Source organism: Atractosteus spatula, chromosome 6 (assembly GCF_055471065.1).
Source record: "Atractosteus spatula isolate fAtrSpa1 chromosome 6, fAtrSpa1.hap1, whole genome shotgun sequence".
Classification (NCBI taxonomy): domain Eukaryota; kingdom Metazoa; phylum Chordata; class Actinopteri; order Semionotiformes; family Lepisosteidae; genus Atractosteus; species Atractosteus spatula.
Genome location: NC_142711.1, coordinates 4,430,776 through 4,445,714, shown reverse-complemented (window position 1 = coordinate 4,445,714; position 14,939 = coordinate 4,430,776). Strand labels below are relative to the sequence as shown.

At 37.8% G+C, this 14,939-nt stretch overlaps 1 protein-coding gene across 4 annotated transcripts in view; it reads left to right on the top strand.

Moving 5' to 3' along the window:
- LOC148831714 (receptor-type tyrosine-protein phosphatase mu) overlaps positions 1-14,939 on the top strand; it is a 242,427-nt gene that overhangs the window by 205,644 nt on the left and 21,844 nt on the right. For all 4 annotated transcript variants that reach the window (XM_088918656.1, XM_088918655.1, XM_088918658.1 and 1 more), the window contains 3 exons: positions 3,968-4,055; positions 5,633-5,709; positions 13,740-13,776. In XM_088918656.1, coding sequence (XP_088774782.1) covers positions 3,968-4,055; positions 5,633-5,709; positions 13,740-13,776 — 202 coding nt within the window. The remainder of the gene's footprint in view (positions 1-3,967; positions 4,056-5,632; positions 5,710-13,739; positions 13,777-14,939) is intronic.

Genomic DNA, 14,939 nt, shown 5'->3' with positions numbered 1-14,939 from the left:
GGGCAAGGATTTTTAATTTATAAAATAATCTCATCCCTGACATCTTTAGCTGTTGGTAAAAGTTCTATATTTTAGCAACTTGAGCAAGTTATGCTTTTGCTTAAGTCATGGTTTACCTGTATTGTAACTGTTTTAAAATATCCAAACGACCATTTAAATTCTCCTCACTACTGCTTTGCTGCTTTTTCTTGGTATGTTTTCACTGTTTCATCAATCTAATTATAAAAAAGAATGTCTAAACCATGTCAGAGGCATATGGTTTAGTCAATTTACTGTACCCCTGTGCTCTCAGGCTGTATAGTAGAGGGATTAATCACAGCAAAGCCTGTGCTGAAGACACAGAAGCTTTCTCTGCAATGTACAGTATCATTATATATACAGTATATACACAAAGCATTGAAAGATACTTATCAAACTATGCATAAGAAAAATATTGTATACTTTTATCAATAAAGTTAAATGTTTTTGGTATTATTTTGATTAATCATTCAGGATTGACAGTGATGCGATTGAGTGACATTGCCCTTTTGCTTCTGCACTGAATCATGTCATTAGTGAGAAACTTGACTTGGTGCAGTGATAAGGTCCTTTAACCTGCTGAATGTAATGCCCGGTAGATCAATGAAAGAAGCACACAGAAAGGAACCTACTGTATCAACAGAATAATGCCTTTAGCACCATCAGTATGCTGAGGACTGGACTAAGTCAGTGCACTCACTCGCTGTGTTGACAACCAGCAATTTCTAACCTAGCAAGACAATGCAACCCAAAACTGTCCATTGTGTTAGTTTCACAACCTTTCCAGGACTGGCAGATCATCAAGCAGCTGTGATGGTCTATCTAGCACTGTTTATTTGCTGCAGAGCCCCACTTGTATGCGGATTCCATTTTAAAAATATTTTTTACTCAAGATAGTGGCTACATATGCTGCTACCTTGCGACCGTCACTGTAGATCCCAATTAATGACAAATCTTAATCAGCGTAATGAATGTACCAGTGTCGTGTCTTCCATAAAACTGCAACGCACTTGCTGCAAAAAAGAACTTTCATCTTTCTTTCCAATTCTTTAGTTGTAAATTATTTGCAGTGTGTAAGTAATAGGTTTCTTTTGATGCTCAGTATGTTGAAACAGTCCATAATGTTTGGAATACGTCCTAAAATGTGTAAAGGAGAAGAGATGCACACTTAAATGTTTGCCCTTCAAAACATCACTTGTCATGACGATGTGAAAGGCCTTAGTTGCCACCCTTAATAGGACCTGATGTGGCCAGCAAAAGGTCATGTGATAAGGGGCATCATTTAATCCTGCTGTGAAATACATTTATATCTTTGCTTGATGATTCAAAGGACATTCTTATTTGCATTTTAAAGCCTGATCCCCCAACCTTAGCTGTCTCTTGGAAAAGGTTTCCTAGCTCCTCATTAAATTAAATGTCCCTGTGTTCAGTCCTAGAGGCTTGTATTTCACCAGTAATTGTTTAAAATGGCATCTCATTTTACCCCATTAGACAGTTTAGAGACATTTGTATTATCTGTTTTAAGATGAGCAAAAATGAATTTGCTTTTCAGTAGATTTAATTACAATAACCAAAACATTTTTTTTTATTTGGGAATGTTCTCTGCTGAAATGATTGATCTGATTTATTCTCTCCGTAGCCCAACCCCCTCTTTGAATTGTTGCGCCTCCAATATTTTTTTTTTTCATATTTTGTCAAATTTACGTGGTGGATTTAGAAACTGAAAATGAATGAGACGGGAGCTTTGCTAGAACGGCATGTCGGGGAGTCCTGGTCATTTGAACCCGGATGCTGTGATCCTGAGAAAGGGCGGCTGTGGTACAGTGCCCATTGCAAAGACAGAGGAGAGAGCCGAAAACTTCAGGAGTGAGCCGAGTTTGAGGAGGAATCAACATTCATGTTGACATTGCCCAGGATTAGGGTTTTTTTAGTTATAGTACAAACTGGAGAGAGACGAGGTGTTGAAGTGCAACAACACACTAAGCACGAATGACAGAGTTCAGAAGGACTGGATGTGAGCTGTTCGTTGGAGGTAAACAAAGCACAGGAATCACGTGAAGAAGTGGAACTTTTACAGACATCAAGGCTGTTCTCTATAATTGCTCTCTTAAAAGCGACTAAGAAATTAAAAAAGGGAAACACTATTATGGTCGGGAGGTGGGTTACAACAAGCTTAACATTTGTAGTTCTCAGCGGCAAAGTTCTGAAGTGTTGTGTGTTGTTTTGCTATATTTATACTGTACAGCAACCCTGGCCATGCAAGTGATGATCAAAGGAGTGTTCCTAATAATTAACTAAGGGGAAACTAATTCACTTGAATCGCTAAATCGGTTGTACTCAACTAGGAAAAGTCATCAGTGACTGTAACATTCGTAGCAAGTGCACCAGTGAGTAGGCTAAATACAGAAAAACAGGCAGGAACAGGAAGAAGTGTCCTTCCGAATCAGATTTGAAACCAGATTCTGTTCTGGTAATCTGGATGCTGATAATCTGAGTTTAATTATAAAAGAGAATTTGCAGTCTTACTTAGTTTAGACAATTCTGATTTCACATATTGTGGAATCCCCAGGCTAAAGCATCCCTCCCGTTTCAGTGCTGCCTTTGTTCAGTGTAGGGAAATGGATTTCCATTAATCTGTTTAGAGAGGGAGATTTAGTCCTGTTTACTATAGATTTTATTTATCAGGGTGCGGGTTCTCTCTGGCTTGTTAAGGTGTTTTTGTTCTGTTGAAGTAGTAAGGATAGAATTCTGGGGCCTTCCATGAGTAAAGGGCTCTGGAACTCTCAGATCTGCAAACTTACATCCATGGTGTGACTGTTGTGTGTCGTTCAATGTTGTCAGCGTTATTTATTGTTAAGGAATAATCTGTCCTGTCTATATCTGGGCCCTCTTTTTCTCCATCACATCTTGATAATTAAAAGACACATACATATCATGTACTGTAATGTCTGGTATTTCCTGACCTTAGGATGCCTAAATATTAAACTTTATAATTTGCTTGCACAGCATGCTGGTGTTGGGACCAGATTTGATTTTAATATCAATTTAATGACCTCCTTTTTTACAGATGTTCTTTTCCCTCCTTTTCATTATAATAGAAAACCTAGCTTTTAATGTATTGAGAATTGTTTGTAGGGTGAAGATCTGAATACAGTGCACTGTAGATTTTTTTTAGTGCTTAGCACTACCAGAGCACAGTGATTTTGTGAAGCAATGGTAATAGTACACATTGCATCGGTTCTCTCTTTCATTCCTGCTTTCATATACTGTACACAATGAAATAAATGCAAAACTTCAGACAGATATAAAAAAAGTTGCACTCTTGGATACCGAGTATGTAATAAATATTAAAGGAGAGCTGGTTTACTGTGCAGCAGCTCTGTTAATTTGTGTGAGTAATCTTAGCAATTTACAAATCCCCTCCTGAAGAAACTTGAAAGTGTGGTTTTTGAAATACGAGAGAAAAGAAGGAAAGCAGTTGCAGCAGTCTGTGAAGGCAGCAGAAATGTCTGAAGCTTTCCTAAGGAGTCAAATAATAAGGCTCAGGCGATGAAGTTTATTTTCATAATTAGTAATAATTGTGAGTCATGCAAGATAGGAATTGTGAATTTCACCAGGACATGATTAATATTTAATAAGTAGCAGCAGAGCAAGTGGTTTTGATCTGCCTGTGGGTATATTTTATTTTCATTGAAGCAAGTCCTTCAAAAGAGCCAGACAGTACACTGTGTGCTGAAAACGGTGCACTGGGAAAATGCTGCAAGACACTGACTGATATCCTAATGGTTGTGCTGTTTGAGATAGCTTGGAGGTATCTGTTGTCCCTGTTTTTGAAGTCTAATGATGTGGATATTTATTTTTTCTAAGAAGGTCTGTTTCTTAACTTAGATATCATTTTACTGCTGGTAAATGACACACCATTTAATACCATCTCTTTCTTTCATTTCAGAGTTTTTTTGAAGGGCAGTCTGCACCTTGGGAGTCTGCAAAGAAAGATGAAAACAGAATGAAGAACAGATACGGGAATATTATTGCATGTGTGTATACGCAGCGTAACTACAGAGCAGTAACTTGTCTGTCTGTGGGTGACTAAACACTCTTGAAGTTTTCTTTCTTTATGCACTAGAAACAAAACCAAATGTGTGTCGGGGGGACAGTGAATTTTGGTAGTTTTTATTCCCTTGAAAAAAAAGTTATAGCTTTCCATTAAAAATAAAATTTTGTTTTTTGCTTTTCCGTGAACATCTTATTAGGTATTCATCATAATTATCTGATTTTAAAAAATCTGTGATTTCTTTATATAAGTTGTGAGTTTTGCAATTGTTCTTGCAGTTGTTTTGTAATATACCAAAAAAAATGAAAATAATCTGGTTTAATCATACAAATCTAAAAAGATAATAGGATACATACATTCATACAGTTTGTTTTTTCCACATTAGTACTTGAGATGTGCCCCTAAACCTCTGCATGATTCATGCCCATAGTGTGAAAATGCCTTGCCTGAAGGCACCCACTTGGAAGCATGAATGTCACTTCCACCTCTTGAAAGAGGGTGACATTTACCAGCCTTGTGTCCTTCAGTATCTCGGAGCAGAGAGGTACCAATGCAGGGTTTGCTGGCAGGGCAGTTTTGTCTGATGCATGGATGTGGCTGCCTGTTACCACAGCGCGGGACATTCTGACGGCTGTCTAAAAAATAAGAATCGTGCTAATCACTTACCAGCGTTCTGGCTGTGAATCAGTGCGTCCCAGTTTGTGTCAGACATGAAACTTTATTACGGTCAAAAATGCCTGAAGGTCTACAGTGAAATCCTGAATAAGTAATTGCAATAAATAATTCACGTTTTTATTTTTCCTTTTTTAATTTTTCAGAGAAAAAACAAATTTACCTTAAGTCATTCAGTAAAGATCAAATGTCTTGTTTTGTTTCATAACTTTTCTTGGGACAGAACTCTCAAGACATGTGGTTTAGAGTGAATTTCACAGAATATTATTTTCAAGTAGAGTGAAATTTGTCAGACAAGTTTTTTCTGCTTAATTTGCCTATTTGGTGATTTCGGTGATACTGGTGTCAGGCTGTAATGTTCTGATTTACAGTCTGCTTATTGTTGATAATTATATCTGTTTTCCAGGTTGTTACAGTAAGTGAGATATTAGCTGACAGTACATGATGATAACTGACCTGATCAGTAAAGGTGTTGTTTTGTCCAAATATTATATGTGTTTTTAAATTCCTTTTAAATGTTTTATTTTTTCATTATATAAAAAACATGCTTCGCATTCTGCAAACTGGAAATGTAGTATATAAAAAATGTAAGATTTGATTATCATGAAATGAAATAAGCAGTGTTCTTGCAGACTGTCTTTATTTTGTAAACATCAGCTGTCAGTAGAAGTGCATGTATGTTGTAAGGAAGTATGCAGTGTCCTTCCCTGTTGCATTCTCAAAGATCAAGATATTTTCAAAATACCGTGCTGCTTACATTACAAATGCGTGAGGTCGCACCACCTTCAGAAATGTGAAATCGCAAAGCATTTTGCAGTGACATCAAGATGCCTTTTTTTTAGTAAGATTATTAATTTAGAACATGTTTTTTTCTTCTTTCTCTTTCAGATGATCATTCTCGTGTCAGGCTCCAGCCCCTGGAGGGAGAACAAAATTCCGATTACATTAATGCAAATTATGTTGATGTAAGCATGCGCCAGCCGTGTTTCTGTCTTAAAGGTCACATGCGTTTCCACACTACTGGGGAGGTGGCATAAATACGTCTTATTTCACATATTCAAATCCTTCTTATAAACAGAGGAGCTTCCGAAAGACTTTCATGTAGTGTCGGAGTACCCTTCAGGAAATATTATTGCTCAAAAAGGGCATGTCAGCCAGGCAGGTCTCGTTTTGAACCTCCCCAGCCATAAACAGACAGCACTGTAGCAAGAACACTCAGACCAAACAATCTCTCATTAGTAAACATCGTCATCTGTGCGCTGCATCTGTATAGCGCTATGAATGGGCGCTTGGGTTCAGCTGTCATCTTGCAGTGTTTTTAGAGCAGTTAAACCGCATGGAGATGAGGGTGGAATCCGAGTCGTTTTGCACAGTGTGAAACAATGTATCCCCTAATGCATCATCCTCTAAAATGTTGCCAGCGATTCAGAATTAGCGGAGTTATTTCTGCAAGTGTACAATTCAGGCAGCTGTCGGGAAAAGATTTGGAAAAATTCAGGGCCATCGTGGAGCCCCAGCTATCATCTGTGCCCTTGTATAGCAAGCTTAGTTTTCTTTCCCTTTCAGTTTTGAATAACTAAATGAGCTCTCGGGAGACTTGACGCAATTATATTAATGATATGCATACAGTGTTGTGGTACAAACAAAATATAATAAAGTAACCATGTTTCAGCATGGATTCGTCTGAAGAAGGAATTGTGGCAAGCAAAAAAATATATATCAGTCTCATGAAGGAAAACCCTAAATAGTTTTTGTTTTTTTCAACGATACTGTATGTGCAAACCCAAGTTGTGTTTTAAACCCTTGGAGATAATTGTCAGGTTTCTTCGTAGTAAATGTATGCAAAATAACAGTGTAGCACTGAGTATGCATTCTCATGAAAGGTTCTTATACTTCTTTTAGTCTTTTGCATGTAAAGCATCCTTATATTTAAGCAAATAAGTCAGAGCAATACATGATACAAATGTAACTGACAAATGACATTTTATTTCTTTTCATTTGCCACTGTTAAATTAAGCCATCATTAATCCATCATAAAAGTAACTGTTACTGTTACCCAATTGATTATTCTTACAGCACTCTCCCTACTCCCTTCATATGGTGTGATTGTTGTTTAGTTTTCCACAGACGTTAACAGGACAAGATTAAACCTGTTAGGTTATACCTATAGGACAAAGTCCCTTGGATGACAATGACAGTATTTTCCGGTGAAGGACATTTCATTTTCATCCTACTGTAAATGTCCACAGTTAAAAACACCACTTCAATAGAAATATATTTGTCACACTAGACATAATACCAAAACAATTGTCAGGAAACTAATATTTTTCACACATTTCTGGTACTTTTCTGGTGGTGACGACTGATTACCTATGTCTTGCACATTGCAGGGTGATGTTTGTGTTACAGTATATGGGAATGCCCGTTTCCCTTCTATACTGTTGTCTATATAGTGTCCTGATGGAGGGATGCTCCACAATAAATCTTACTCCTATACCATCTCAAAATGATGCATGGTGCATTCATGCATCGGTGTAAAATTAACATATCTTTATAATAATAATAATTGCTTACACTTGTATAGCACTTTTCTGGACACTCCACTCAAAGCTCTTTACAGGTAATGGGGATCCCCTCCACCACCACCACCAGTGTGCAGCCCCCCGCCTGGAGGTTGTGACGACAGCCGTAGTGCTCCAGTACACTCACCACACTCACCACACAGTAAGGAGGAGAACAGAGTGATGAAGCCGGTTCAGAGATGGGGATTATTAGGAGGCCATGAGTGGTAAGGGCCAATGGGAAATTTGGCCAGGATGCCAGGGTTACACCCCTACTCTTTTTGAGAAACATCCTGGGATTTTTAATGACCACAGACAGTCAGGACCTCAGTTTAACGTCTCATCCGAAGGACAGAGCCTTTTACAGTAAAGCGTCCCTGTCACTATACTGAGACATTAGGACCCACATAGGCTGCAGGGTGAGCGCCCCCTGCTGGCCCCAGTAACACCTCGTCCAGCAGCAGCCTTAGTTTTTCCCAGGAGTCTCCCATCCAGGTACTGACCAGGCTCACACCTGCTGAGCTTCAGTGGGCTGCCAGTGGGGAGCTGCAGGGTGATATACCTTTAATCCCATAGGGGGTTTTCAGATATACTGTAAATGCAAATCAAACAGAGTGCTGGAGAAAAATCAAGACTTTCCTGCAAAATACCACCTACAGTATGTAAAATGTAATTGCCAAGCTGTCCCGGTAGATCATGTGTTTTTTGTGCTCCACGATTCACGACAGATGTCGGGTTTTTTGTTTTCTACTCAGTGATGCAACATTGACATTGTAGTAGTGTGAAAATGCACATCAGTCTTGCACTTGATCGGTAGTAGAAATCCTGTCTCATCACGTGCACAAATATGATCATGCAATTACTCAGCTAGAGGAAGATAATCATACCAGGATGTGTAGGTACTGTACCTTTTGTGCTAGAATAGCCCAACATTTTTAATTTTATTAAATATTATATGGTTTCTCATACATGTTGACAGTGGTTATCATTTGCATTAGAATAGCATTCATGGTCATTCAGAGAACCAGTCTCAAGACTATGATATTCGAAATGATATAGAAATGTATGCTAAGAAAGTACAAATGTGTATAACCTCTACTGCAGCTTTATTCGAGGAAGAGCATCATTGAGAATGTAGCCAGAATTATTTTTAGCCATTAAGAATAGACATAGAAGGACAATACTGTGGATTCCATCTCTTGTAGATGTGATTAATGAAATCCAATGGGAAACTTCCAAAAAAAAGCATGCATTACATGTAACTATAATCTCTTGTGGCTTTCTTGATGTAAAGCAAAGTAAGCAGGTCTTGGTATGTTGGAAAGGCAGTTTGATTTTGGCCCTGTATAAACAGGTATCATTAATGGTTCCCTGGTTTTGCTGGTGTTAATTCACTAATGGCTAACTCTGCAATGTGGGAAACCTTGCTGTGCAGTGTTGGGCTGATTCTCCACCTCCCACTGCTAATGTTGACAAAGTAAATGTTATTTTCATTTTCTGTCAACAGCCTGGCATGATGCCACATTTGCAGGCAAGCTGTTTGCATATTTATGTGCACAACACTCTTTTTCCTAATGCAGTGATTTGCAATCACTTGTCATTACCAGACTTTACAGTTGTCTTCAAAGTAGTGTGTGAATGTATAATGCAGGTGGGACATTTCCTAACAAATGGAAGCCTTTAATTATTTACACCAGCCTTTTGCTATATTGCACATTATGTTCAGAGAGCTTTATGTTTCAACACTTCTCAAAAAGGTAGGGCATGCTGCTAGATAAGAAGACATGCATATTAAAGAGTCTTTAACCTGACAGAAAATTGTTTTGATCTCTGTTGCCTGCTTTTCTGCAGGCATTGTGACAGTACTAAAGTCATAATAATTCATTAGTATTTTGTGTAGTCTCAGGTTTTTTTTTTGTGCTTTGTTGCAGCCTTTCTAAATGAACTAACTGTTAATACAACCCACAATTAAATGTATTGTAATCTTTACATTTCATTCTAAACACTGTCTCAGCATTTTAATATTGGTACCCACTGTGCATAGAAATAACTCGGAAACATGAGACCTCACCACCACAGGCTTCAGATGATTTTTTTGACCTAAAATGATTTGTAATAAAACCCAGGAGCTGTGTAAGGGAATGGTCGTATTGATTTAGATGCCAAGAAATTGGAATGTGAGAATCTTTTAGTGGATACAAAATTTCTGTCTATATTCTTTTGGTTTTCTCAGGGGTTTGAAATGTGGACTACAATATTTTGCTTTTGATTGACTTACAAGGTTTTAGAAATGTCTAAAATAGTATGTTTTATCCAAGTGTAAAAAAGTAAATGTATACAGAATGAGTTGTTAAAAATGTTACCCAACGACAGGCCACGGCACTGGGTTCCACATACTGTGTATTCACCCATCCTGTTCAGGATAGCTTCTGTAGCCCTCTTTACTTCTCATTTTAAAAGATTCCGATGTTTAGTTTTTGAATAGCAGTTGTTACATTTTAAGCCTGGTGACTTGTGGATTTGCAGTTTTATTTTCAAACCACTCCTCAGTGTATCGATGACAAATATTGTCATTAAAGACCGGGGCAAGACAGACAAAAGAGTCTAGCTTGTCCTGGTGATTTCGAGGGGGATGGTGATGTACAGTAGAGTTCAATTAATAGTAATGGAAATTATTTCCTTCACGGTGATGGATTAATATTTTCTTGTAAACTCACCAATTAATGCTATTTCTTTCTTTGAAGGCTGAAAAATAATAAGCACCACAATAGGAACACAGCTAACTAAGCTAACAAATTACAGTTTGCATAGCTAACTGTGTATACAATTCAAGAAGGCATTATTTAAGTGTAATGTTATATATATAATTTCATTCATAACACAGTAAAGACATGCATGAGCAAAGAAAGAACTGGTACTGTAGAAGTGTTTTGTTGCTAATCCCAATACTCAAAAGTGCCTTAGTGTAATATTCCCCTTGTCCAATATATTAGATGGTTTTCTAAAGATGCTTTTAATCTTTGTAGCTGTCTTAGGCGTGAACTCTTTAACCTTGGAAGTATTGAGAGTTGTTAGATTATAAACATAATTTATGGTGAATGTTTTTGGATATGTTACATTTCAGCTATTAGAAAGCTGGTTAAACATCATTATAAAGCAGTCTCTTGTTACATTGTGTCCATCTAGTCGCTTTTCTTTTCCTTTTCCAGGAAATGTCTGGACCACAATATGCCTTTAAATTCCAGTATATTTGGCTTGGGAGCTCCGACACTGTTTAGAGTGCTCTTGCTTGATTTAAGCCTTATTGAAATGCTTGAAGTGTGCCACTGGTAGCACGTTTCCATTGAACATCGTTTCCAACAATGTTGGATGAGAGGGAGTGAACACACAATTTGCAACCCTATCTGTTGCATTTAAAATAGTAATAAAAACAAAATCTAAAACTTAAAGAAAGTGTATTCAACTAAGAATGATAAAAACAAACTCTAATAGAGGATAGCCTGTAACATACTGTGCAATAACTTATATTATAGGGGAAAACAGTCTTTTGTTGAGAGTATTCATTTTCATTAAATGTTTTCATTGAAACATTTTTATTTAATTTCATTAATTCATTTTCATTCATATTCAGTACTACCCATAAATACTAACACTTTTGAAAATAGTTAACAATTTCCCCATGAGGTATTAAGTCCCACATTTGTGAATTCACTATTTGCACAGACTTCTAGGTACTGATCCCTTCACGAATACAGAGGTTTTACTGTGCATATTTTACTGTACTGTCCATATCATATTAACTGTTTGTATCCATGACTTTTATCACTTATTAAAGGAATTGTAACAAATTAGGTAAGCAACACCTTTTCTAAATCCATATTGATTTATAATCTTTTTTTATCATCTAGATTAGCCTCTAGGTTAGTATTAATTTCCCAGAATACACTTATACCCTGGTATCCAAACTAATTAGTTCCTAAAAAATCAGTTTGGAAGGCAGGAAATCGTAAAATAAAAATTCCATTATCTCTTATAGGGAAATTCAACTATAGCTGTAAAATAATTAATGGAATCATTTTTACATTTTGAATGATGTTCATGCTGTTATTGACTGTTATGCTAAATAATCTTTTTCTCTTCCTTAAGACCCCATAATGAACAGCAACTAAAAAAACACTTTGAAAATGAGAGTACAAGCTTTCACTGTGATCGTAAACGGCATCCTTAACCACGACACCCTGCGCCCGTGCAGAAACATGCAGCTGTTCGGTGGCGCTGAATTCGGATGTTAGCAGGAGGTTCTCAGCCAAAATCGGTCATTTTCGAACTTCAGAGTTCGGATTAGCGAAATTTCGTTCTTATAACGAATTACAAGGTACAAATTCTTCATGTTCGGATTAGTGAAAATTTGTATACCATACATTCTTAAACTGGGGTTTGAGTGTATTGCACTTTAATAGAAGCAGTATTTGATTTGAGACGAGTGAATGTGATATTAAAGATAGTTATGTCAAATCAGAAAAGGGACAGTAATTCTTCTGCTCAGCCCATGCACTATATGTACACATGCTCCATATTATAGGCACAACTATTTGCGTCTCATAAAAAACATACAGTACACTGGCTTTTTATAGAAACCTCTGTGGAGGTTCAGCTGGTAATATTTTTAATGGGCTGTTTTATTCAGAGGGTTTTCTGAGGTTGAGTCTCAACAAATGTATGCTGTAATTCATGTACAAATGAGCATTCCAGCACAGAAGATGGAGACATCGAGACGTTGATGTGCAAGTCCACACTTGTTTTAGTTTGCGTTTCACTTTGGGGTGCGGGTGCTTTAACACTGTATGCATACCTTAACTCAAGATATTCTGTTAGAGGTGCTTTTCTTGATATACAGTTGCACAGGAGGCTATGGCAGTCCACTGACACATTATTTCTGTGAATCGCTTGATTAGAGTGTACCGTAAAGCACAGGCACATGCGTATGTGAACCAGCCAGATAAAGAAGCAATTAAAAATACAGAATATAATTCAATAGCTTCAAAACCCCGGAGACCTAAAAGGCGAAGTTTTCTATGCGGTTGTCCTTTTTTTTTTCCCCCATTTTGGAAACATTAATTATAGTTGAGTTAAATTAAATATGGTAGAGAAAGACATGAGTGAAGAGACAAAGACAATTGTTTAGATGCACGGAGGGGAATTGCATTAATTCTTAATGCTTAATTTCTTTGCATATTATTCTCATAAGAATACAAGACATTTGACAAATAAAATTTGAAGGGATTTACGTAATCCCTGAGAGATTTAGGCTGTTGCATTGATAAACTGTATATACTGCATCTCGGAAGTTATCCACCATATAGGAATGTTTCCTTTTTGCAAAATACAAAATGGGTTATAGAGCCCAATGTCCATTAATTTACCTGAATGTTCTAAAATATAGTTTCAGCCAATTCATTGAGGGAAATGTATCTACTTTTTTATTTTCTATTTTATTTTATGGTGGAAAGGTCTGACGTGAATAACAGGACATACCGTATGTACATTCAATCATTGTAGCATTATGTTTTCATTTATTTTGGAGCCCAAAGTTGAGACGTAAAGACCAGGGCTTTGGTGCCAAATAGGGGAGGGTTGCACCTTGACTGATGATTAACGATGTCTCAAGCCTTTATGATTTGTTGTGTACCCAAGAGGATCATTTATGTTAACACATATCCTTACACCCTAATGCAAGGATTTCCTTGCTGCTCTTATCCTACAAAGTGTAGGCAGCTTTTGACCAGTCTCCTACACCAGATAGTAGCACTGAGCTGGCAAACTCCGGGCTGCAGGGCCCTGACTTCACTTCTGTACTGGATCTGACACTCTGGAGGCCCCTTCCTGTTTCCTTTGCTCAGTCAGCACCTGAGCTGAACTGCAAGTGAATGCAGCTGGGATATTGAGAGTCACGGCAAGCCTGAGGCTTTCCGAAAGCATAGTGTACAAGGTTGAACCGAGAGCATGCTGTCCCCAGATGGGAGGCCAGTCCATCACAAGGTCAGGGAGGAAGAGCAGTGTCGAATATCCAATCCAAGCTAGCCAGAGTGTCTCTGGGAGGAAGCTGCATGACCCAGTGGAAACCCACGCAACCACAGGGAGAACATGCAGACTCCACACGAACAAGGTGCATGTGGCAGGAGTCGAGTGCAGGATCCCGGATCTGTGTGGCAGCAGTACTAATCGCCACATCACCATGCCACCTTCAGTAAAGTCCTGTGCTGTAATAACATTGACTGTCAAACAACTCGTGCTCTGGAAACATGTGCTTGTGCTTTAATATCCATATCTATTCACCCAACAGCAGCAGCCGCTAATATAGTACATCTTTATTTTTTCTGAATTCATACAGAATGCATTTGGTCTCATCTTTCTCTCTTCCTCTTTCCTTACAGGGCTACCACAGGCCAAACCACTATATTGCTACACAAGGTAAGGCCCAACCTGATTACTTACAGCTGATCTTAAAACTCTTATCATATGGTAGGTTTTGCCAAAGGTCTGTAGATGTACTGTATATCTGTGCTTTACATGACAGGTTGATAATTGTACATTACCTTATCCCAATAATATATTACAAGAAAGAATTAGAGCTTATCCTCAGCTGCCTGTGCTGAAATTTAATTTTTTGTCTTGTGCACTGCACAAAAACCCCCAGTGTTTATCGTACCCCAAAAGTGCCTCTTTTGGCCCCACTGTTGATGATGCTTTGTGCTGAAGTGGCATGTTGTAATGTTTTATCAGTACTTGCGAGCAAGAATGGTAAATAAATGGATTAGCAGTACGTTCCAGAGCATTTTGTTACTTGGTTAATCCTGCTGACAGATGCGATGTGAGAATCCGTTCCGAATCCCTCAGGGATAATGCTGATTGATAGTTAATTGTTGGGAAATTCTTACTGAGCAGCTTCCACACATTAGGAAGTGATGTGCGAAGGTAATTGTATGTGGCAAAAAAGGGGAAAATGTAATCAGTTTGTAATAGACTTGCAATCTGGTTTTGTAAACCTGGGAGTTCCATAATTACCTGTTTATTAGAGCGTTGCCATCTTTCTCCTGTACCCGTCTTGTTTTAAATCCCCCTACTGAGTGGTCACACTTCTGCTACCAGCGCTAACATATGGGGCCTGATCTTCACCTCTAATACCTGACCCAAATTATTTTCTACGTTGGTTTTGAAATAATAAATCTGACTCTTGAGTGGTCCCTAGAGAAGTTAAAAGAAGTGCAATAATGAAAATTCATTGTTAGGTAGACCATAAACCAGAATGGCACAAAGCAGGTTTCTTTTTCAAGTTCTTTGCAATTAGTGATCAACAGCTTTCAAACAAGCACTTCACAGTAAACAAATGCTGCATCAACAAGCTGGCAGTCTTGGAGATCAAAGAGTCAAGGGCTGCAGGCAGTTCTGTAATTTTGGGTATCAGTCTGTTTGCAAAACCATGCACAATATCCTAAATAAAAGAGATATCATTCTGTTGATAAATGCAATGGCATTTACTTCATGACAGGAGTATTACATCTTTAATCCTAATGTGTCAAACGTTTTGTAATCATCTTCAACTTGCAGTAACAGAACCCCCCAAAAAGTTTGAG